Genomic DNA, 27,000 nt, shown 5'->3' with positions numbered 1-27,000 from the left:
TTTCAAAGGGGGTCTCAATTAGGGGAAGAGGGTGCAAGGGTGCCTTTGGTGTGGCAGCCAGATTCACCAACTGGCATTCACAGCATGTTGTAGACCACCTACGGACATCTCCACGAATCCCTGGCCAGTAGAATTGAGCCATGAGATGGGCCAGAGAGTGCCCACCTCTCCATGTCACTGTGGCATGGGACTGACATGAACGGCTCCGAGATGGCTTCCCCAGCCACTGCTACACTGGGATTCCCCCGTGATGCGCTACTGCAGGACCCACCCACTGCTATGTGCTCCATTAAATTCTCAAACCCTGGCTAATAGGTTCCCAGAATTAGTGGGTGGGTGAGGTGTGGGTTCACCACTGCCTCTCCACTATGGGTTATCCCCCAAAAGTGGATGCGAACCGGCACCAGTGGGCATTATTGAACATCCCCATGTATACACACAACCTTTACCAAACATGCCGTACCCAGTGCTTCACCTTGAGATGGTCAGTTATCCACATACTTTTGGCCATATATAATGTATTATTATAATCCTTTAATTTGCAATGCAAGTCATAAGACTTGAGAGTTTTTGTCCTAAATCTGCAGATTATAATGCTTGCATTATAAACTTTTAATTTTTGTACTCCCCCCACCACAATAGACCACATTGGCTTTAGAGCCACTGACAGAAACTTATGACAGCAGCAGCTCAATACCAACTGTCAACATGAGCATTGATACAGCAGTTTCTGCTCTGGGACACACGTCTGACCAAAACATGCCATCTTCATCCCAGTTTGGTTCAAAAATCAGTGGAAATGAGTCGGATCCTGGAGGCAGTTCGAAGAGCATGCCAATGTATGTTTACATTCTTTTTGAATAATCGTTTGCACTTAAATCTCCATCAATCTCTCTTGTTTTCTCATTGAAATTAAATAAATAACCTTGCCTTCCTTAAATTAAATTGTTATACTTGTTATATTTTTTATTAGCGGAAAAGACCACATGTACTTTCAAGAGAGGGGGAAATCACATTCTATTAGATCTAATGCTGAAGTAGGAGCTTCAGTAAATAGAAATTTGCATGAGAAGAATGATAAACCAGATGTCCACATTCCCTCGGCATCGGTGGACCTACTTTCTGGTAGCGTTCAAAAGCAAGATATTTCTTTCATTATGATCTTTTTCATCTGGATAAAATCACAAAAAGTGCTTTTCTAATTAAATTAAATTAATGACTTCTGTCTTGTTCTCTCCTAGTTCTTCTTGAGCGTGGTAGCAAACTTAGAAATGCCATGGTGGTTTCTGCATTGCAGTCCAATACTGATTCTGACATGGGTCTAAAGGACACGCCCCTGCACCTACCAATAGAGAACACTGGAGTCTGTCCTTTGGTGTATGCCTGCATGTCTTGTTTACAAGTTTTAAGTTGTGTCCTCTAGAATTATTGGCACTCTTCAGGAAAATGCAAGAATTAAGTAAATAAAGCAGTAACTGATATCTTATGCTCATAAAATGCAAACCACAAAAGGTTTAATATGTTTCAAAAGTCATTGGTATCCATACAATTAAATATTTTGTGATGCCTACTTTGGAGAGAATTAGTATCAAGTCTTATTTTGCAATGTCTAATAAGGGGTCCTGAATGTAGTTTTGTGATTTTGTAACGCTTTCATTGGGAGTGGTGGGACACTGAAACACTGGGACAGGTGGGTTTGTTACCATGGCAACTTCTCCAGTGGTGCTTGAAAGTTTATGAACCCTTTAGAATTGTCTATATTTCTGCATAAATGTAACCTAAAACATCAGATTTTCACACAAGTCCTAAAAGTAAATAAAGAGAACCCAGTTAAACAAATGAGACAAAAATATTATACTTGGTCATTTATTTATTGAGGAAAATGATCCAATATTACATATCTGTGAGTGGCAAGAATATGTGAACCTTTTGCTTTCAGTATCTGGTGTGTGACCCTCTTGTGCAGCAATAACTGCAACTAAACATTTGTGGGCTTCCTTACATGAATTGCTCGCTTCAGGTCCTTCGACAACATTTCAATTGGATTAAGGTCAGGACTTTGACTTGGCCATTCCAAAACATTTAACTTTTATTTTTATTTAGCCATTCTTTAGTATAATGACTTGTGTGCTTAGGGTCGTTGTCTTGCTGTGTGACCCGCCTTCTCTTGAGAATTCAGTTCATGGACAGATGTCCTGATATTTTCCCTTAGAATTTGCTAGTATAATTCAGAATTGGGCAAGCCATCCTGGCCCAGATGCAGTAAAACAGGCCCAAACCATGATACTACCACCACCATGTTTCACAGATGGAATAAGGTTCTTATGATGGAATGCAGTGTTTTCCTTTCTCCAAACATAATGCTTCTTATTTAAGCCAAAAAGTTCTATTTTGGTCTCATCCCTCCACAAAACATTTTTCCAACAGCCTTCTGACTTGTCCACGTGATCTTTAGCAAACTGCAGATGAGCAGCAATGTTCTTTTTGGAGAGCAGTGGCTTTCTCCTTGCAACCCTGCTATGCACACCATTTTTGTTCAGTGTTCTCCTGATTGGACTCATGAACATGAACATTAGCCAATGTGAGAGAGGCCTTCAGTTGCTTAGAAGTTACCCTGGGGTCCTTTGTGACCTTGCCGACTATTACACGCCTTGCTCTTGGAGCAATCTTTGTTGGTCGACCACTCCTGGGGAGGGTAACAGTGGTCTTGAATTTCCTCCATTTGTACACAATCTGTCTGACTGTGGATTGGTGGAGTCCAAACTCTCTATAGCCCAAGAGCTCAAAATTGAGTCCAACCCGGAACAAATTAGTAACAAGCTGAATTTTTCAGAATATGTTCAGAATACCCTTAGGAATAACATACTAAAAGTCCCCAGGAATCCACCTTGTGCTTTCTGAGAAATTCAAGATGGCGTCCAAAATGGCCACCGATTGGAGATTTTTCAATATCTCAGGGATTAAACATAATATAAATGCAATTAAAATGTTAAATTATATGTTCTCTCATACAAGCAATGCAAATTCACCATTGTCACACTGTTAAAATTAAATTAACCAAGATTACAAGGTCATTAATGTGGAAATTACATGGAATTTGATGGTTGACATGATTGACAGATTAGCTTAGTAGGCTACCTACATACATGAACATAATGTAAGACAACAATCAGACATCAATTTCCTTAATATTTAGTGCATCTTTAAGCTTTGATAAAATATTAAAGGGAAATTAAATTTGAGAACTCTATCTTCTAAAACTACAATGGCAAGCTGTTTCAGTACACTTCAACATTCCGGCGACTTTCATGACAAAAAGGTCTGTCTCAATAAAAGCTCTTGCTTATAAACAATGAGTAGACTTAAACACTTCTCAGTGCCTCAGTTGTAATGCTTGGACCTTTGTTGTACCATCAATGAAGTAGGGAATTTATTCAAGCTTGTTTAAGGGTGGAAAAAAGTTAATCTTTGAGTTTCTAGCACCAGTCTTTACTACTAGCAATGCCAGTGTGCTCGGACAAAAAAATGACTAAACTCAGCATGACCTTTTAAAAATGACTGAACTCAGCATGACCTTTTAAAAATGACTGAACTCAGCATGACCTTTTAACATGCCATTTTTCATTTTACACCAACAATTTACTTTAATTAATATTAATGAAAATAAGTGCTCCAACCCCTAGTAATTGTGTTTGTTGTTTTGTGAACAGAATAGGATGATACGGAGTGAACGAGTAACCAATGGATCCACACTATACACAAATATACTGTTATAATAATGTGTACATTGTTATTATATAATGTTAATACACAATGTAATTAATACACACATGTTGGAATTTACTCTCCTACCCTACAAAACATATATTCTGACCTTTTAATTGCATTAATATTTTGTTTTGGGCCTGAGATATGGGCAGATCTCCAGTTGGCGGCCATTTTGGACGCCATCTTGAATTTCTCAGAGGGCACAAGGGGGATTTCCGGGGACTTTTAGTATGTTATTCCTAAAGGTATTCTGAACATATTCTGAAATTTTCAGCTTGTTACTAATTTGTTCCGGGTATAACCCTATTACTCCTGGGCTGTTAGAGATGGTTTTGTAACCTTTTCCAGCCTGATGAGCATCAACAACGCTTTTTCTGAGGTTCTCAGAAATCTCCTTTGTGCTTGCCATGATACACTTCACAACACATGTTTGTGGAAAATCAGACTTTGATAGATCCCTGTTCTTTAAATAAAACAGGGTGCCCACTCACACCTGATTGTCATCCCATTGATTGAAAACACCTGACTCTAATTTCACCTTCACATTAACTGCTAATCCTAGAGGTTCACATACTTTTGCCACTCACAGATATGTAATATTAGATCATTTTTCCCAATAAATAAATGACCAAGTATAATATTTCTCTCATTTGTTTAACTGGGTTCTCTTTATCTACTTTTAGGAGTCGTAGGTCATATTTATGCAGAAATGTAGAAAATTCTAAAGGATTCACAAACTTTTCAAGCACCACTGTATGCTTTTCAGCTTTCAGTGACTCACTTTTGTCATACATACACGTGCACACATGCAAATATGGCACGTAGGGAAGCTCTCCCTCCCTCTCTGCTTCCTCCCTCCCTCCCTTGGCTGTCACTGCAAGAGACACACACACCATTAATTTGATACAGATGTGATTGTTTTGCCACTCACCTTCCCCGGCCTGACCCTCCATTCACAAACTGGAGCTCAACCACAATGGTGTGCATGACCAAGAAATTTGAATTTGGTCTCATCTGAGCACAACACATGATGCCAATGCTACTTGGTAAAATTCAGGCTTTGCATTTTGAGAGATACTTTCTTGTAGGGCTTTCAAATAGCTTGTTGCTACGAAAATAGAATTTAATAGTTAATTTTGATGCTTCACAGCCACAATTAGTTAAACTGTACAATTATAAAACTGTAATCTTTGGGCTCTTACTGTAATTTCCTCTTCATCACTCCCCTTGGACAGTGTGCTCATGCATTTAATTTCTGGGAATTTTCTAATTGTTTCATGTGAAACTTTTTATTATGAATCTAATTGTGCTTAATGATATTTGTAACTGGTAATGTTTTTTAATATCCGTTACCTGCTTTGATGACAAATGGATTTTACATATGTGGAACCTCATATTTATAACATTTGTGACTGAGAGCAAATTTAAAAACAGGTTTTCTGAGGATTATAGTTCATTTCCATTTGTGGAAAATATTGATATTTTAAACAATGATTGATTTATTAATAACATTTTACTGTTCTTAAGATGTTTGAACAGAGAATTTAAATTACTGGATTTAATGTTTATTTTGCACAATAATTTTTGCCTTTTTTATGGGTGCCAATAAAGCTGGAGTGCAAACAAACTATTGTCTGCCAGATGAATGGCTTTTTTTTTTTAATTGATTTTTTTGTTTGTTTTCAAGGCCTCCAATTCCATCATCGGTACAGTTGATGCCGGACATCCTCCACTCAGATATTCAGGATTCGACTCAGGGCTGGGAACTTTTCTGGCCAGACATACATGACATAGCTGTGGAGCAGCTTCTGGGGAGGTACTGAAGATAACATTTTTATTCTATTTAAGGAATATAATTTTTTGGCCTAGTTCTCATGTACTGCATCTGTAGCACAGACAATATCAACATTTTACTGTTGTGCTGAACAAATAATGGAAAACTTGCTTAAATGGAAGCCTAAGAGCACTTGAATCTCCTTTGTAAACATTTAAAAATGTGTAAAATATACAAGAAATGTACAGTGACATTTCAAAACTTTGTCACTGTTTGTGAAGTAATTGGGTAGGAATAGCTCATCTCGGTTTTGGGAGTAAATAGGATGGTATATCGGTCAGGACAGAGGAATGGGGTAAGGAGACATAATTTTTTCTCTGAACTGCATTGTGTTCCAGCAGTATTTGTCAGTCTCAAATAACAAAATAAAACATCATTAAACACAAGTGTCGTTGACTGCAATAGGACATAAACTACTGTAAAATATGAAATTATTTATATATATATATATATATATATATATATATATATAATTTCATATTTTACAGTAGTTCATAAACTACTGTAAAATATGAAATTATTTATATATATATATATATATAAATAAATAATTTCATATTTTACAGTAGTTTATGTCCTATTGCAGTCAACGACACTTGTGTTTAATGATGTTTTATTTTGTTATTCGATAACGTTTTATTGTTATTTGTTATTTTTATATATATATATATATATATATATATATATATATATATATAAATAATGTGTGTGTACACACACACTAATATATATATATATATATATATATATATATATATATATATATATTAGTGTATGTGTACACACACACATTATTTTTTTATATATATATATATATATATATACACACACACACAATAATATATATATTATTGTGTGTACACACACCAGCCATAGCGTTATGACCACTGACGAGTGAAGTGAACAACATTTGATTATCTCATTACAATGGTACCTGTCAAGGGGTGGACATAAATTGTCATTAAATCTTTTAAATTTGGCACATGAAACTTTGATGTTTTATGTCACAACACCACTTGTTTCTTGCACATGCTCAATTAAAAGGAACAATAGGATTGCAAAAGTGAAAATCATCGCCATATATCCCATTGTTTTTCGCCATCATGACGTTAGATTTGTGCAAAAAAATCTTGTGTGCTAATTGACAGTTTGCTACAATAGCTGTTCTTTGGGATTGGACCATATGGGCTAGCCTTTGTGCCCCATGCGAATCAATTAGCCTTTGACACCCATAACTGATCTCTTGCTGCCAAATACATCCCACCCCTTGATAGGTACCATTGTAATGAGATAATCAATGTTATTCACTTCATCTGTTAGTGGTCATAATGTTATGGTTGATCTGTGTGTATGTATGGATGGATGGATAGATAAATAAATGTTATTTACCAGCTGGGAGGTCTGCATCGTGAAATACCATGACCGAGGTCTTGAAAGTACTGACCGAGGCCCTCTGGGCCGAGGTCAGTATTCAAGGCCAAGGTCACAGTATTTCACCATACGGACCGACCTTAAGCTGGTAAATAATATATTTGTTTTTTTCTTTACCAAATTCTAACAGAAAACGAGAGCGCATGAAAGGGAAAACTGAGCCGAGCCGCCATTTTGAATCCTCATTCACGGCTGTAATGCAAATTGCTTCCTCCTTGGTGCACAAGTGCACTTCCCTAGCAGGAAAAAAAAAACTACATTTTGCCGCCTATGTAGTCCCCTATAGGCGTCAAATATGACAAAATAGGAGTCATTCAGGATTCAGCCATGTTTTTGCTCGGTGTTAGCAAATTACAGGTTTTAGCTTTGTCCTGAAATGTTTTCTTTTATTTCTTCTTCCTCAGGGTAGTAAAACTTGCTTTCGCTGTGAACACTGTCGTTATCACTATCCATGCTGTAAAATTAATGCTGTTCTCCTGAGAAATGCTGGCAAAAATTTATAAGATTTTTGATAATCTTATAAATAAATCTTATTTAAAAAAAAAGATAAATGTTGACAAAAAATGCTACTATGTTTGTTATTGTGAATGAGCGAGTTGCCAGAGGTCCATAACCGGGGTCCGTACCATAGGATACGGACACGCTCGCCAGCCAATCAGAGCGCAGGATTTGGGCCGTGATATATAATCTCAGGGTTCCCCCTCGAAAAACTGGAGAGAGTAGTGTCCCCCCGAGTGCAGCAAGTTGCAAAGAGCGATGTGTAAGCTGGGGGCTTCAGGGACATGCGCCCCTGGAAAATTTTGAAATATAAGGGTTCATTTTGTGGCTTCTAGTGACATCCAGAGCTGATTTTTACCAGTTCAACATATTGGGGGAGAAAAGGCTATATTTTTCTTGTAATTTTACTGAATTCCCATCCTAAAAACAGAAAAAAACCCCGAAAGTCAATATAATACCCACTTGCATCTCACAAGCAGTGTACTGTTCCAAAGGAGACTGCAGTTGATTTCAAATCCAAGTGAATGGTGATGCAACATGGCACAAGATGTTCAAAATACTGATCATAAAATTTTGGCAGTGGTGTGGATAACTAAATACTTAACACTCACACTTCTGAATACACCAGAGATGCTAAAGGCTTAAAAAAGTACAGATGCCTACTGATATCCCAAGGCAGGTTTTGTGCTGGAATATTATGAGAAATTCCCAAGAAAGGAAACATACCTTATTATGACAAAGGTAAACTCAGACGTGGACTTTTAACAGCAATAAACAAGCCAGAGCCTAGAACTCGCATATTTTATGGTGTTTAGCCTTATCCACATTATCAGTACATAACAAACATGCTGCTCATCTCACCAAATAAAGGCTTCTTCTTCTTCAAGCATCAGGTCTAATAAAATGTATTGTGTTCAAAGCCCACATCCAGATCTCCTCAGTTGCGGTGATGTCACGTAAACGTGACCACGATTCTGTGACCTTTTCGTTCTGTTCACTTTTGCTTCGTTTGTTTAAACAACATAATCTAACAGATTTGCCAAGGCAATTGGCAAAATTGAATTAGGAGCCATGCGTCCTGGGACACATTAAAATTCTGAACCTGCATCTTTTTTGGCATTTTTGTGCGTAAAAATGCATGATTTCTGCGTGAATGCGATCCCTGGTAGACCTAAATTGTAAGTGTTGCAGCAGCGGTTTAATGCGTAGCGGTATGTCACTAAATGTATCTGTCAGTAAATTAAGCATGGGGGGCTGCTACGCTATGACGCTTTAAGAGAAACCCTGAGAGAAAGTGAAATATATAAACTTAGACACAAAATAAATATATATATATTCAATGTTTTCCCCAGAAAAAAATTAAAGCCCTAAATTCTGGCATGATAATACACAGACAATTGAGTGCTAATGGTGTGAAAGCAAGCGCCAAAGGTGCGAAGCAAAACTTGGGGGGTCCGGGGGCATGCTCCCCCAGAAAATTCTTTGAAAATAGATGCTCTCAGGTGCATTTTCAGGGTCTCTGAGAGGTTTTAGATACATGATTATAGGATAGATTTTACCAGTGTTTCAATGATTTCTGACCTAAATAGTATTAATGTATACACATTTGAAATTTCACCTTAAAGTTCAACATGCAAGTTAAACTATTTTGTTATAGATTACTGAGGTATATGATAGATTGAAAATCTACGGGGATCCCTTAATTATCTATGATCAAGTAGTGTTGTAACAAAAATGTGCATGAAAATACGAACAGTGGTTTGCTCCATCTTATGCAATCCAATGAAGAGAATTGATCTTCGTGACCTCCTGTTGATCACAAAGGGATCTGAACCTAAGACCTGCCAACTTAAAATAAGTTGCTGTATTACTATAACTGTAATGATTTAGAATGTTTCGGATGCAATTACCATAATATATGTATAACTAAGATACACTGAAAAGAAAAGTAAGGCAACTGCATATTATAAAGTTTAAATTTTGGCACTTTATTAAATGGACTAGATTAAGATTAAAACATATATTTAAAGGAAAAGAAAAACTGTAGAAATTAAGTTTGCAGAAAGATTATGTACTTTTAAACACATTTCATGAAGGGAATTTGTTAAGTGTCAAATGTAGCATAATTGCGAATAATAATGATAAGCATATTTGGCAGTGTGATGTTGCTGTGATCCTTTAACAAAAGAATAATCCGGAGCCTTCTTTTGTTAAATGGATCCCAGTGACATCACACTGCCAAAAATGCTTATGATGATAATTTCAAATAATGCTGTATTTGACACATTTGGACAACTTCACTTCGTGAGAGTGTTTATAAGTACATAATCTTTCTGCAAACCCAAACTAATGAATGAAGTTTTCTACTCCTTTAAAGCAGATTAATTCTCCTTGGCTTTTGGCCCAATGTTGGGCAGCCCTCTCATAGTCCATCTCGCTGTCATCCATGCTGATGTGGATCAAATTGTCCAGTGAGTCTTCTCCTAGCTTATTAAAGTCAGTCGGCTTTGTCCGTCTGGTGCGGGACAACATCGGCAGCCAATGAGATCGCTTATAATGAATTGGAAACTTCCGGGATGTCTGACGTTTTCTTTCGATGTTTTTATTGGACGGTTTGAGCACGTGATCTTGACATAGCCAACAGATTAGTTTGCTTACATCATATCACGCGGACATATTACTTTGACAGAATCAACACAAACATTGGAAAAAAAAAAGACCGCTTGTTTAACACAAATATCAATCAGTATGTAAATGGATCTGTTATTTGCTCTCCTATGTATCTAGTTACTTGTGGGTAGGAAATTTAACGTATCAGTATAAATCTAAAGCTAGCCGCACACTACGCCGATTTTCAGCGTACCGAGCCAACTGAAGTCGCAAGTCAGGCGTAAAGACTAGTTTTCGATGGGACCGACTCATCTCACAGCCAATTCGAAAAACTAATCGGGAGCCAGACTGATCGGCGAGAGTCGCTAGCAATAGCCAATCATATCTTTCGCATATAACACGTGATATTTCGTGATCATGTGATTGTACACATTTCAAAATATTGTCGTACTGAGTTACAGTCTGCTCTTTTTTTTGGTTCAGCTGTCTGTGAATGATAAGTCCAAACTAACACAGAGACACGTTTTTAACAATAACGTGTTGTGTTGTATAAAACAATATAAACACTTTCATCACATGCCCAATTACAACCTACATGAATAGGCGTAAATAATAAATAACGGCTGAGCATTAATTATTGACTATCAGATTTCATTTTTGACCACAAGACTGAAAGCTCATAACCATTATAACATCCTCTCTCACCACTACCCCCTACCAAGTGCGCGCGCTCTCCTCAACCTCCATCCCTCCTTCTTTTCTCCAGCCGTTTTAATTTGACACCCTGAGCCAGGGTAACGAGGTGGGGAGAGAGAAAGCCGCAGTGGAATTCATTAGGCACGCCACTGCAGGCTCCTCTCTCCTGCCATTAATGACATTGCGGGCTGGAGGGAAAACGAGATGGCCTAGACACAAACACACACACACACATACACACAATGAAATAAACATGAGAACTGTCAGCTCTGACGGCTCGCACTGAAGGAACAGAGAAAGTTCGGCCCGAGGACCTCGAGATCCTGAAAGATCAGCGGCAGGAGCCGCGCTGCGTGCATATTATAAAGCCACTCACAAAGCTATTAAGTTGTCATGTGATATTTAGCGGAATGTTTATGATGCTTAGTTTGCATAATCTCGTTTGGTGTCGCTTCAATCGCGACTGCACTCGTCAACAGTCGTGAGTTAGTCGGGGATATGTGCGTGCCCTGTCGGGAGTCGGCTCTGAAATGGGTCGGTTCGGTACCCCATGGATCGGCATAGTATGCAGCTAGCATAAGCGTATCGGATTTTAACTAAAGCGACTAAGCGTATCGGGCCCAATACACTAAAATGCTTTGGGGAAAACCATGATATAGATACATACATACATACATACATACATACATACACATCAAATCAAGTTTATTTGTATAGCGCTTTTAACAATAAACATTGTCGCAAAGCAGCTTTACAGAATTTGAACGACTTAAAACATGAGCTAATTTTATCCCTAATCTATCCCCAATGAGCAAGCCTGTGGCGACAGTGGCAAGGAAAAACTCCCTCAGACGACATGAGGAAGAAACCTCGAGAGGAACCAGACTCAAAAGGGAACCCATCCTCATTTGGGCAACAACAGACAGCCTGACTATAATATTAACAGTTTTAACAGGTATAACCCTCAACTGTCCTCATGGGGCCGTCCTTCACAGGAGCGGTGCGATAAAACTCCGACCAGACACAGGGCACCAGGATGGATCAAGCAGGTCCGAGGGGCAGAAGAGGCCAGCATCTCAATCCCAGGATCAACATGTAACTCAGAGGGACAGATTGGGGGGGGGAAGAGAGAGAGAAAGAAAACACGTTGTTAGGTATGCCCTAAAAATGACAAGTATTAAATCTGTGTGGTAGGCTCGCAGAGACAAGAGTCTTTACATCAGGCATAACACACAACAATGGCATGTTAATATGGTAAAATATATCATGACCTGCTCTGGCTGGATGCTTGATTGGGTGATGGGAGCACACTCCTCAGCAATGATGAGATGCAGATGGGACCCTTAGGGCTGGCCAAGACAATTCAGTTACATTTCACCAGGTCTGGGACATGCGACAGAATGTCTGACAGCCGATTCCCTGCAGGCTACGATAGCCAGTCGAGGTCTCCACCCTCTCCACCTAAAGATTTCCTGTTGACTCCATGTAACTCAGAGGGACAGATTTGGGGGGGGGGAGGGAAAGAAAACACAGGTGGTTAGGTATGCCCAATGTCACCTGAATAAGTAGGAACAGTATACATATTGCACCGAGTACAAGCAGGGACTCCGGCAACGAACTATGACAGCATAACTAAAAGGAGAGAGCCAGAAGGTAACACAGGCATGAGGGAGCCCCGGGACATAAAGCAGCCAGCCACTACACCGTCAACAAATTCGAGTGAGCAAGCGAGTGGGGACTGACAGCATCCATACATCCCAGTTTACCAAAACACTCTATGTCTGAGGACCCTCCAGATCTACTCCTTTACCTCATAAACACCATTAACAAAAGGCTTGACTAAACAGATATGTTTTCAGCCTAGACTTAAATGCTGAGACTGTGTCTGATTCCCGAACATTACTTGGAAGGCTGTTCTATAACAGTGGGGTTTTGTAAGAAAAGGCTCTGCCCCCTGATGTAGCCTTCACTATACGAGGTACCAGCAGATAGCCTGCACCTTTTGATCTAAGTAGGCGTGGCGGGTCATAGAGGAGCAGAAGTTCACTCAGGTACTGTGGTGCGAGACCATTTAGTGCTTTAAAGGTCAATAGTAGTATTTTATAATCAATACGAAATTTGATTGGGAGCCAATGCAGTGTGGATAAGACAGGCGTGATGTGGTCATATTTTCTAGTTCTAGTAAGGACTCTTGCTGCTGCATTTTGAACTAACTGGAGCTTGTTTATGCACTTATTGGAACATCCAGACAGTAAGGCATTACAATAATCCAACCTGGAGGTAACAAAAGCATGGACTAGTTTTTTCTGCATCATGCAATGACATTAAATTTCTTATCTTTGCAGTATTTCTGAGATGAAAAAAAGCTATCTGGGTGATGTTATCAATGTGAGTTTCAAATGAAAGACTGGGGTAATCACTCCAAGGTCTTTTACTGCTGCACGTGAAGAAACAGAAAGGCCATCCAGAGTTACTGTGTAATCAGAAAACTTACTTCTAGCTGTATGTGGTCCTAGTACAAGTACTTCAGTCTTGTCAGAGTTAAGCAGAAGGAAATTAATAAGCATCCAGTGTCTAATGTCCTTAACACATTCCTCAATTCTATTAAGCTGGTGTTTCTCATCAGGTTTTGCAGAGACATACAACTGTGTGTCATCAGCATAACAGTGGAAACTAATACAATGTTTACGAATAATATCGCCCAGAGGTAACATATATAGAGAAAAACACATGGGCTGTCAAAGAAAACACAATAATAACGCCTTAACATTAATTCCTTTTAACACCACTAATTTTTTTTTTTTTTGTCGTCCGATTTGATGCATGCATATTCTGTGCCGCCCCCCATAGTTTGGGAAATCAGGAAGTGATTTAGTGTGAGCGAGCAATGTGGCGAGTAGCTGGTCAGCATAAGGTTGTGATAAAGTGCATTTATGTACAGAATCAACTTTAAATTCTTGCATTCTGACTGTTGGCACACACACTTTTTTTTTTTGTCAAGTTAAGTATAGAACTAGAGGAAAATACTACTCCCCCCCCCCCACACACACACACTGAATTGTGCTAAACCCTCAGTTATAAAGTTAATGCTGCTTTGTTTTTTTTTTTAATGCAGTGGAGGAATTAACCCAATTTTAACACAATTTTTGCTGCGTCTTGCTTTATCCTTCCTGACCTGACATGGCCACATTTGCATAAAGCAAGCATATTTGTCTGCTCCTACTCCCCAAAAACTTGAAAAGTATCCGTTTAAGGTACGTTTAGAACAGATAAACGTGATTAATTTGTGATTATTTGCAAGTTAACTATTAACAGTAATGTGATTATTGATCGCAATTCAATATTTTACCCAATTGACTGTGCGTGTGTGTGAGTGACTTGTTTATTTATATATACACACACATATATAGAACCCCGATTCCAAAAAAAGTTGGGACAAAGTACAAATTGTAAATAAAAAAATGGAATGCAATAATTTACAAATCTCAAAAACTGATATTGTATTCACAATAGAACATAGACAACATATCAAATGTCGAAAGTGAGACATTTGAAATTTCATGCCAAATTTTGGCTCATTTGAAATTTCATGACAGCAACACATCTCAAAAAAGTTAGGACAGGGGTAATAAAAAGCTGGAAAAGTTAAAGGTACAAAAAAGGAACAGCTAGAGGACCAAATTGCAACTCATTAGGTCAATTGGCAATAGGTCATTAACATGACTGGGTATAAAAAGAGCATCTTGGAGTGGCAGCGGCTCTCAGAAGTAAAGATAGGAAGAGGATCACCAATCCCCCTAATTCTGCGCCGACAAATAGTGGAGCAGTATCAGAAAGGAGTTCGACAGTGTAAAATTGCAAAGAGTTTGAACATATCATCTACAGTGCATAATATCAAAAGATTCAGAGAATCTGGAAGAATCTCTGTGCATAAGGGTCCAGGCCAGAAAACCATATTGGGTGCCCGTGATCTTCAGGCCCTTAGACGGCACTGCATCACATACAGGCATGCTTCTGGATTGGAAATCACAAAATGGGCTCAGGAATATTTCCAGAGAACATTATCTGTGAACACAATTCACCGTGCCATCCACCGTTGCCAGCTAAAACTCTATAGTTCAAAGAAGAAGCCATACTAAACATGATCCAGAAGTGCAGATGTCTTCTCTGGGCCAAGGCTCATTTAAAATGGACTGTGGCAAAGTGGAAAACTGTTCTGTGGTCAGATTAATCAAAATTTGAAGTTCTTTATGGAAATCAGGGACGCCATGTCATTCTGACTAAAGAGGAGAAGGACAACGCAAGTTATCAGTGCTCAGTTCAGAAGCCTGCATCTCTGATGGTATGGGGTTGCATTAGTGCGTGTGGCATGGGCAGCTTACATATCTGGAAAGACACCATCAGTGCTGAAAGGTATATCCAGGTTCTAGAGCAACATATGCTCCCATCCAGACGACGTCTCTTTCAGGGAAGACCTTGCATTTTCCAACATGACAATGCCAAACCACATACTGCAAGAATTACAGCATCATGGCTGTGCAGAAGATAGGTCCAGGCACTGAACTGGCCAGCCTGCAGTCCAGATCTTTCACCCATAGAAAACATTTGGTGCATCATAAAACAAAAGATACGACAAAAAAGACCTAAGACAGTTGAGCAACTAGAATCCTACATTAGACAAGAATGGGTTAACATTCCTATCCCTAAACTTGAGCAACTTGTCTCCTCAGTCCCCAGACATTTACAGACTGTTGTAAAGAGAAAAGGGGATGTCTCACAGTGGTAAACATGGCCTTGTCCCAACTTTTTTGAGATGTGGTGTTGTCATGAAATTTAAAATCACCTAATTTTTCTCTTTAAATGATAAATTTTCTCAGTTGAAACATCTGATATGTCATCTATGTTCTATTCTGAATAAAATATGGAATTTTGATACGTCCACATCATTGCATTTCGTTTTTATTTACAATTTGTACTTTGTCCCAACTTTTTTAGAATCGGGGTTTATTTTCATCTCATCTCATCTCATTATCTCTAGCCGCTTTATCCTTCTACAGGGTCGCAGGCAAGCTGGAGCCTATCCCAGCTGACTACGGGTGAAAGGCGGGGTACACCCTGGACAAGTCGCCAGGTCATCACAGGGCTGACACATAGACACAGACAACCATTCACACTCGCATTCACACCTACGGTCAATTTAGAGTCACCAGTCAACCTAACCTGCATGTCTTTGGACTGTGGGGGAAACCGGAGCACCCGGAGGAAACCCACGCGGACACGGGGAGAACATGCAAACTCCACACAGGCTCGAACCCAGGACCTTCCTGCTGTGAGGCGACAGCGCTAACCACTACACCACTGTGCCGCCCGGGGTTTATTTTTATATATATATATATATATATATATATATATATATATATATATATATATATATACACACACACACACACACACACACACACACACACACACACACAGAGTTAGGTCCATAAATATTTGGACAGAGGCAACATTTTTCTAATTTTGGTTCTGTACATTACCACAATGAATTGTGAACAAAACAATTCAGATGCAGCTGAAGTTCAGACTTTCAGCTTTAATTCAGTGGGTTGAACAAAATAATTGCATAAAAATGTGAGGAACTAAAGCATTTTTTAAAACACAATCCCTTCATTTCAGGGGCTCAAAAGTAATTGGACAAATTAAATAATTGTAAATAAAATGTTCATTTGTAATACTTGGTTGAAAACCCTTTGTTGGCAATGACTGCCTGAAGTCTTGAACTCATGGACATCACCAGACGCTGTGTTTCCTCCTTTTTAATGCTCTGCCAGGCCTTTACTGCAGCAGTTTTCAGTTGCTGTTTGTTTGTGGGCCTTTCTGTCTGAAGTTTAGCCTTTAACAAGTGAAATGCATGCTCAATTGGGTTGAGATCAGGTGACTGACTTGGCCATTCAAGAATATTCCACTTCTTTGTTTTAATAAACTCCTGGGTTGCTTTGGCTTTATGTTTTGGGTCATAATACAGATGTATTATGAAATGCCGACCAATCAGTTTGGCTGCATTTGAGCACACAGTATGTCTCTGAATACCTCAGAATTCACCCGGCTGCTTCTGTCCTGTGTCATATCATCAATAAACACTAGTGACCCAGTGCCACTGGCAGCCATGCATGCCCAAGCCATCACACTGCCTCGGCCATGTTTTACAGATGATGTGGTATGCTTTGGATCATGAGCTGTACCATGCCTTCGCCATACTTTTTTCTTTCCATCATTCTGGTAGAGGTTGATCTTGGTTTCAACTGTCCAAAGAATGTTCTTCCAGAACTGTGCTGGCTTTTTTAGATGTTTTTTAGCAAAGTCCAGTCTAGCCTTTTTATTCTTGAGGCTTATGAGTGGCTTGCACTGTGCAGTGAACCCTCTGTATTTACTTTCATGCAGTCTTCTCTTTATGGTAGATTTGGATATTGATGCGCCTACCTCCTGGAGAGTGTTGTTCACTTGGTTGGCTGTTGTGAAGGGGTTTCTCTTCACCATGGAAATTATTCTGCAATCATCCACTACTGTTGTCTTCTGTGAGTGTCCAGGTCTTTTTGCAGTGATGAGTTCACCAGTGCTTGCTTTCTTTCTCAGGATATACCAAACTGTAGATTTTGCCACTCCTAATATTGTAGCAATTTCTCGGATGGGATTTTTCTGTTTTTGCAGCTTAAGGATGGCTTGTTTCACCTGCATGGAGAGCTCCTTTGACCGCATGTTTTCTTCACAGCAAAATCTTCCAAATGCAAGCACCACACCTCAAATCAACTCCAGGCCTTTTATCTGCTTAATTGAGAATGACATAACGAAGGAATTGCCCACACCTGCCCATGAAATAGCCTTTGAGTCAATTGTCCAATTACTTTTCGTCCCTTTAAAAACAGGGTGGCACATGTTAAGGAGCTGAAACTCCTAAACCCTTCATCCAATTTTAACCCTTAGATGCATGGACAACCAGACCTACACTCTTCCATGAGTGGGGTCAAAAATGACCCCAATTGGAATTAGGGCATTTTTGAGTGGAAACTGATTTTATGTTGTTCAGAGTTGATTGTTAATGCCATATTTTGATATTTGCATGTTCATTCACCACTTTGTATGTTTGTTTGTGTTTGTTTTGTGTGAATTTGTTTGTTGTTTGTTTATTTTTGTATGTCTGTACATGTACAGTTGAATTTTTGTGTGTGTGTGTGTGTGTGCTCATCCGTACAGCGGTATCTCAGAGGATAACATATTCTCCAGTGGAGAGAATGATGAGAGAAACAGTAATGACGCAGTGACAACAGTATGATGTTGTATGATGTTCTCATGCACTTTATTTACATGCTTACTTATTCCCTTAACACCCAAATATAGAAAAAAAGTGTAAAAAAAATTTTTCAACCTAATATATGTTGTTCTAGGAAGGCTCTGATGCAAAAATTGTTTCTTTTTTAATTTTGACATTTTAGCAACTTTTTGGGGAAATGTTGTAAAATTACAACGTTGGCTCTCAAGGGTAGGTAGCAGAATTTCAATGGCATCATTCACACACTGTAAATGATCTGGGTGTGTTTGTCTTCACTTTCCTGCTGATAAAGGGTCACAGAAGTGATTGTATCTTCACAACAAACAACAACAATAATAGTCAGACATGTTATATTGTTTTATGACAAGTAATTTATTCAAAAAAAGTAATTTCCACTCTTTAAAAACACTGGATGAATGCTGTATGTACAAATCTGAAAACAAACTTAAGATGCATTTTTACATCTCCCTTCTTTACCTATGGTAGTCCAAAAAGCAGTTTCTTTGTTCTGAAAAACAAAGGCGGACATCACACTTCATACAAACAGTGTTAGTGTAGCCTTTAGCACACTGTCTGCTCCTTCCCCCGTCAGCTTTGATGGGGGAAATGCCCAGTCATGTCTTTGCAGACATCACTTGGTGGGTGTGCATTTCTCCTCTTAGAGGGCCTAGCAGCTGGAGAACTCATAGGGCTTGAGGATGGCCGCCCTCGCTTTGGCACTGGGACAGATGTGCCAGTCAGGATAAGGGAGGATGCCAACTGGGCCTGAAACCGTCTCCTGATCAGGATCTCTTTCTTTGGAATAGCCCAGGCCTTGCAGTCCCGTTTGTACAGGAGCCAAGCGTTGATCACAGCTAGAATAATTGTGTGCCAGAAGATGTAGATGTACCAACGATGGGACTTGAGAGGAAACTTGTACTTGGCCGCAAATGAGTCCAGCAAATCCACTCCCCCCATGTTTTTGTTGTAGGTCGCCACGATGTTAGGCCTCTGAACTTCCACAAATGTTTTGGCAGTTTTGTCCCAACGTTTAACCTTTTCCACTGGTTCTGGGCCAGTAAAGGATGACACAAGTGTCACCTGACGGGTGTCGTACCATGTCACAGCACAAATGTTGTGGTTCTTCTCCACTCTGACGTCAAATGTCCCTCTTCCCTTTTTCTTCAAGGTTTTCTCATCATTGAGGTTGCAGTTTGGAAGCCGTACTTTACTGTTAGCACAGTAAGCTAGTGTAATAAAAATAAGTATAGAACAACATAAGTATGCAGTAACAACACAATCACACAAGATTCATTGATGTTGAAAATAAGTTAACATTTTAGGACTATTGTATGGCGAATAAAACTGATGATAATACTTACATGTGTGTTGCTGAGTAAAAATGCTCTTCAGGGTGGTGAGAATGTAAGCAGTAGATGTGTTGAGCGGCAACAAATGTATTCCTGACAACCAGAGGTGACAAAAATAAAAAGTTCCTAGGGATATCAACCGAAACTCCATATAAAATGCTTGGGGTCCGTTTTGACCCCACTTATGGAAAAGTTGGGTATTGATACAAAATATAAAATAACTTAAAAGAAAAAAAACTATACATACAAATCCAAATGAGACCATATCAAAAACACCCTATTTGAGGAATACATGGAAGGTTAGACAATATAAATGTAAAATGACAAAGATTTTGCAACAAAACTACCACTGGGGTCCGTTTGGACCCCACTTATGCATCTTTAATGTGGATACCCTCAAATGAAAGCTGAAAGTCTGGACTTTATGTGCATGTCCATTATATAACTATAACTTGAATATGTTTCAGTAAACAGGTAAAAAAAAAAATTGTCAGTGTCCAAATATATATGGACCTAACTGTGTGTGTGTGTGTGTATATATACAGTGGGGCAAAAAAGTATTTAGTCAGCCACCAATTGTGCAAGTTCTCCCACTTAAAAAGATGAGAGAGGCCTGTAATTTTCATGATAGGTATACCTCAACTATGAGAGACAAAATGGGGGGAAAGAATCCAGGAAATCACATTGTAGGATTTTTAATGAATTAATTGGTAAATTCCTCGGTAAAATAAGTGTTTGGTCACCTACAAACAAGCAAGATTTCTGGCTCTCACAGACCTGTAACAACTTCTTTAAGAGGCTCCTCTGTCCTCCACTCATTACCTGTTTTAATGGCACCTGTTTGAACTCATTATCAGTATAAAAAGACACCTGTCCACAACCTCAAACAATCACACTCCAAACTCCATTATGGCCAAGACCAAAGAGCTGTCAAAGGACACCAGAAACAAAATTGTAGACCTGCACCAGGCTGGGAAGACTGAATCTGCAATAGATAAGCAGCTTGGTGTGAAGAAATCAACTGTGGGAGCAATTATTAGAAAATGGAAGACATACAAGACCACTGATGATCTCCCTCAATCTGGGGCTCCATGCAAGATCTCACCCCATGGGGTCAAAATGATCACAAGAACGGTGAGCAAAAATCCCAGAACCACACGGGGGGACCTAGTGAATGACCTGCAGAGAGCTGGGACCAAAGTAACAAAGGCTACCATCAGTAACACACTACGCCGCCAGGGACTCAAATCCTGCAGTGCCAGACGTGTTCCCCTGGTTAAGACAGTACATGTCCAGGCCTGTCTGAAGTTTGCTAGAGAGCATTTGGATGATCCAGAAGAGGATTGGGAGAATGTCTTATGGTCAGATGAAACCAAAATATAACTTTTTGGTAAAAACTCAACTTGTCGTGTTTGGAGGAGAAAGAATGCTGAGTTGCATCCAAAGAACACCATACCTACTGTGAAGCATGGGGGTGGAAACATCATGCTTTTGGGCTGTTTTTATGCAAAGGGACCAGGACGACTGATCCATGTCAAGGAAAGAATGAATGGGGCCATGTATCGTGAGATTTTGAGTGAAAACCTCCCTCCATCAGCAAGGGCATTGAAGATGAAACATGGCTGGGTCTTTCAGCATGACAATGATCCCAAACACACTGCCCGGGCAACAAAGGAGTGGCTTCGTAAGAAGCATTTCAAGGTCCTGGAGTGGCCTATCCAGTCTCCAGATCTCAACCCCATAGAAAATCTTTGGAGGGAGTTGAAAGTCCGTGTTGCCCAGTGACAGCCCCAAAACATCACTGCTCTAGAGGAGATCTGCATGGAGGAATGGGCCAAAATACCAGCAACAATGTGTGAAAGCCTTGTGAAGACTTAGAGAAAACGTTTGACCTCTGTCATTGCCAACAAAGGGTATATAACAAAGTATTGAGATGAACTTTTGTTATTGACCAAATACTTATTTTCCACCAAAATTTGCAAATAAATTCTTAAAAAATCAGACAATGTGATTTTTCTGGATTTTTTTTTCTCATTTTGTCTCTCATAGTTGCAGTATACCCATGATGAAAATTACAGGCCTCTCTCATCTTTTTAAGTGGGAGAACTTGCACAATTGGTGACTGACTAAATACTTTTTTGCCCCACTGTGTGTGTGTGTGTGTGTGTGTGTGTGTGTGTGTGTGTGTGTGTGTGTGTATATATATCTATATATACAGTGGTGCTTGAAAGTTTGTGAACCCTTTAGAATTTTCTATATTTCTGCATAAATATGACCTAAAACATCATCAGATTTTCACACAAGTCCTAAAAGTAGATAAAGAGAACCCAGTTAAACAAATGAGACAAAAATATTATACTTGGTCATTTATTTATTGAGGAAAATGATCCAATATTACATATCTGTGAGTGGCAAAAGTATGTGAACCTCTAGGATTAGCAGTTAATTTGAAGGTGAAATTAGAGTCAGGTGTTTTCAATCAATGGGATGACAATCAGGTGTGAGTGGGCACCCTGTTTTATTTAAAGAACAGGGATCTATCAAAGTCTGATCTTCACAACACATGTTTGTGGAAGTGTATCATGGCACGAACAAAGGAGATTTCTGAGGACCTCAGAAAAAGCGTTGTTGATGCTCATCAGGCTGGAAAAGGTTACAAAACCATCTCTAAAGAGTTTGGACTCCACCAATCCACAGTCAGACAGATTGTGTACAAATGGAGGAAATTCAAGACCATTGTTACCCTCCCCAGGAGTGGTCGACCAACAAAGATCACTCCAAGAGCAAGGCGTGTAATAGTCAGCGAGGTCACAAAGGACGCCAGGCTAACTTCTAAGCAACTGAAGGCCTCTCTCACATTGGCTAATGTTAATGTTCATGAGTCCACCATCAGGAGAACACTGAACAATGATGGTGTGCATGGCAGGGTTGCAAGGAGAAAGCCACTGCTCTCCAAAAAGAACATTGCTGCTCATATGCAGTTTGCTAAAGATCACGTGGACAAGCCAGAAGGCTATTGGAAAAATGTTTTGTGGACGGATGAGACCAAAATAGAACTTTTTGGTTTAAATGAGAAGCATTATGTTTGGAGAAAGGAAAATGCTGCATTCCAGCATAAGAACCTTATCCCATCTGTGAAATATGGTGGTGGTAGTATCATGGTTTGGGCCTGTTTTGCTGCATCTGGTCCAGGATGGCTTGCCATCATTGATGGAACAATGAATTCTGAATTATATCAGCAAATTCTAAAGGAAAATGTCAGGACATCTGTCCATGAACTGAATCTGAAGAGAAGGTGGGTCATGCAGCAAGACAACGACCCTAAGCACACAAGTCGTTCTACCAAAGAATGGTTAAAGAAGAATAAAGTTAATGTTTTGGAATGGCCAAGTCAAAGTCCTGACCTTAATCCAATCGTAATGTTGTGGAAGGACCTGAAGCGAGCAGTTCATGTGAGGAAACCCACCAACATCCCCGAGTTGAAGCTGTTCTGTACAGAGGAATGGGCTAAAATTCCTCCAAGCCGGTGTGCAGGACTGATCAACAGTTACCGCAAACGTTTAGTTGCAGTTATTGCTGCACAAGGGGGTCACACCAGATACTGAAAGCAAAGGTTCACATACTTTTGCCACTCACAGATATGTAATATTGGATCATTTTCCTCAATAAATAAATGACCAAGTATAATATTTTTGTCTCATTTGTTTAACTGGGTTCTCTTTATCTACTTTTAGGACTTGTGTGAAAATCTGATGATGTTTTAGGTCTTATTTATACAGAAATATAGAAAATTCTAAAGGGTTCACAAACTTTCAAGCACCACTGTGTATATATATCAGTGGCGGCTGGCTTTTGTAAAAGTGAGGGAGGAAGGAATGCTTGGTTGAAGGTCACGGGCCCCAATGCGACCGCACCTGCTGGACCGGCTATAGTTACACGCACGGGTCGAGTTGATAATAGTTTTTCCTGAATAATTCATTAACATCCTTTCCACGGTGTCAAACAACTGGCAACAGTCAACAAGTAAAAGAACAACAATAACATTATTTCACAACTATTTACATGGGATATAGCCGTGTTTAAGACAAACATTGATGTTAAGGAATGATTCAGGCCAACTGATTGAGGCTCCCTATTTATATATCAAGTCAATTCTCCGTGCTGTCTGATTTGCAAATCTATCTGTGACCTGATCGTACCACGCTGGATCTTTTTGGAGTGTCTTGAGAATCTTTTTTTCAATTGAAATAATGGCCAGATGTTTTAATCTCTCCTGCCCCATTGCGTTGCGTGTGTACGTTTTAATTCTCTTGAGGCACGAAAAACTCCTTTCAACCCCTGCAGAGGTTGCGCCAATTGTTCCAATCAGGGACATGAGCCTGTACAACTGTGGCATCGCCCCATCAAGACCGCTGGACTTCATGAAGCCAAGGGCATCGCAAAGTTTTCTTGATGAATTTATTTCTGCATTGTGATAAAAATGCTGCAGTTCGATTCTCAGCTTTTCTTGATCAAAAAGGTGGCCATATGTCTCCATCAAATTTGACAGTAGCTGCGTAGGAAATGATATTTTGAACGAGTCGAATTTCGCCGCATCCAAAAGCTCCATGAAGCGCAAGCGGTCGAGGTGTTGAAAGCGCTGAGTTATTTGAGTGCGCAAGTTGTCGTGGATGGAATCATAAAGTGCTCTGTAGGACTGACGGGGATTAAGCAGCCTTCTTTTGACCCTGTGAGACAAGTCAGGGTCTTCTGTTAGAGAGGCAGCCCTGGAGTAGATTTTGTCAAAGGCGCTCTGTACTTTTAGCTCATCCAATATTTGCAGGAGATTCTCTATTCGCCGTTTGCAAAAGGCGACATCCATGGATTTGTGCTGCAAGATGTCAAACACCACGTCAGTGTGCGAAAACAACTGCTCAGAAGTGAAGAGTAAAAACGCAAATTCAAACTCTTGCATTTTCGACCTCAAACCATCAGCTAAACATATTGTCTCATCATCCATCATTGGGCGCTCAGTAATGTTCTCGAAAATCTGAAGTAGTTCGTCATAATTTGAAGCAACCGTGTTCACGACCCTAGAGGAAAAGTTCCAGCGAGTGGGAGCGCTCCGGGGAATGTGGGCGCAACTGAACTCCTCGAGTAAAGAAACCCTCTTGCTGGACTTGGAGAAAAAAGACGTGAAGCCACCCAAGTGAGCAAAGAAGTATTTTGCTTGGGGAATGGTCTTAACACCCTGACTTAAAACTAGGTTTAAGCGATGTGCATAGCAGTGGACAAATGTTGCACAGGGAGCCAATTCTCTCACTTTAGCCTGAAGGCCATTCAAGTCCGAGGCCATGACCGCAGCACCATCGTAAGTCTGAGCGACAAGTTTATCCTTGAAATTGAAACCTGACAACTCAGTCTGCACGAAATCGAACAAGGATTGTGCACTGCGACCACTGGACACATCAAAAAATCCTAGAAAGCGTTCCTGAATTGTACCTTGATTATCGACATAGCGCAAGATGACAGACAGCTGTGAATGACAGCTTATGTCTGTGGTCTCGTCGATTTGCCACGAGAAGAAGGGTGCCGTGTTAAGTTGCTTTTGGATTTCTGAATTAATTGAACCAGCTATAGCGGATATTAGATCATTCTGGATTGTTTTTGACATGCCTGTGAAGACAGTCGAACTTTCCAGATGCTCTGCCAGAACACGATCATAGCGAGCAATAACCTCCGCTAGCTCCCTGTAATTGCCCTTATTGTCCGAATTCCCCCCTTCTTCATGTCCCCTCAGTGACCACTCTTGCATGCCTAGGTAGGCTGTTGCATCTATCAGACGTTTTAATACCTCTCTATTGCGACTCACTTTAGCATTGTGCTGCTGGATTTGCAGCCGCACACCCTCGTCTACCACCCTATCTATTGGCATGGTGCCTAGTAAGGACAGTCGGATAGCAGCACCAACGTGGTCTTGACACTTCTCATGGCGTTTGGTTGCCCTATCTAGATTTTTTAAATCATTGAAACCATGAACACTCCACGCTTGTGATTTGGCATTGTTCATTAGCAAACAGGGCCAGCAATATAATCGATGGGTGGTAACGCTACCAGTGAGCCATGTGTACCTAGCAAACCATGTAGCATTCACTGTACTGCCTTTGCCATTGGGTTTTGTGATTTCGATTTTAGGGGTTGGTCTACCTGCTGCTTTGATGGCTAATTTTTCACTGTAGCTCAGCCCATGGAAGGGTTTTGCAAGCAAAACATTCACCACGTCCTCTGTTTCCATTACTTTATTCGTAGAATATCTATAACATAGTCAATCCACTTCCACCTCGCCGTTCTCGCTCTGACTGCCGAAGTGCCCGAGTCACCGGATCTAGAAGTTAAGTTTGATAAGATAACCCCTCCCCCCAGGCAGCTAAGGCCTCTACTTATTGGTTCATTGCGCAACTAGGGCTGCAGCCTATTGGTTGATATTTTGTAGCACTTGTCAGATCTCTTAGCTAGTCCCACCCTCTTAGAGGAGGATTTTCCTCCTCTCTCTCATTGAAGTCTATGTTAACCACGAGCCGCCAGTGCCGGAGACTGTTTGAATCGGAGTGAATGGGAGCCGAAGGGAGGAAGATCCTCCGTGCAGTAATTTCTAATAGCGAGCGATAGGGGGTGCTAATGTAATTTCACCCAGAGAAACGAATATAATGTATATGTCGTATTTGGCAGTAAAATAGTAATATTCAAGGACAGCAATTCATTAAATTGGTCAAGACAATTTCAACTTTTTATTCTTAGAATTTTTAAGGAGGATCTTCCTCCCTCTCCTCACTGGAGAAGCCACCTGTGAGATATATATATATATATATATATATATATATATATATATATATATATATATATAAAATATCTCATAGTGGGGAAATGAAGCTGGACCTGCGGACATTCACTGGTAATCAGGGTATTATCTAGAAATTGAGAAACGGGTGTTGGCAGGGAGCCCTGCGATGACCTGGCGACTTGTCCAGGGTGTACCCCGCCTCTCGCCCATAGTCAGCTGGGATAGGCTCCAGCTTGTCTGCGACCCTGTAGAACAGGATAATGGATGGATGGATGGATGGATGGATCAGGTAATGGATGATGTCAGCAGGGGCACCTGCTAGGGTAGTTCAGGGGCATGCTGCCCTGGGAAAATTTGAAATATTGAAGCAAATTTGGGGCCCTCTGGTGCAATCGTGGAATGAGAAGCTCTTAAAATAAGGTGTTTTTATGTAGTAAATTTCTGAAAAAGGAATCAGTCAGCTCAAATAATTTCATGAAAATTCTTTATTTTATGCCATTTGACAGCACATGTAGCCTTTGTGCCTAATTTTGCAATGCTGAGTCCTGATAATGTCGGACGGCCCTTACCAGTTTGGTGTGGTAAATTGGTAAGGGCCGTCCCAACCACAGAAGCTAACCTTTACATGTACATCGCCATCACGTCCTCAGCAACAACATGGCAG

The 27,000-nt window shown here is 40.0% G+C and overlaps 1 protein-coding gene across 5 annotated transcripts in view; it reads left to right on the top strand.

Annotated features, from left to right (window-relative positions):
* The window catches only part of c2cd3 (C2 domain containing 3 centriole elongation regulator), a 103,163-nt gene that overhangs the window by 10,772 nt on the left and 65,391 nt on the right, over nt 1–27,000 (top strand). For all 5 annotated transcript variants that reach the window (XM_060943715.1, XM_060943714.1, XM_060943717.1 and 2 more), the window contains 4 exons: nt 643–839; nt 974–1,125; nt 1,242–1,377; nt 5,456–5,584. In XM_060943715.1, coding sequence (XP_060799698.1) covers nt 643–839; nt 974–1,125; nt 1,242–1,377; nt 5,456–5,584 — 614 coding nt within the window. The remainder of the gene's footprint in view (nt 1–642; nt 840–973; nt 1,126–1,241; nt 1,378–5,455; nt 5,585–27,000) is intronic.

Source organism: Neoarius graeffei, chromosome 17 (assembly GCF_027579695.1).
Source record: "Neoarius graeffei isolate fNeoGra1 chromosome 17, fNeoGra1.pri, whole genome shotgun sequence".
Taxonomy (NCBI): Eukaryota; Metazoa; Chordata; class Actinopteri; order Siluriformes; family Ariidae; genus Neoarius; species Neoarius graeffei.
Note: the sequence above shows the minus strand (reverse complement) of the source record. Positions and strands in the feature narration are given on the sequence as shown.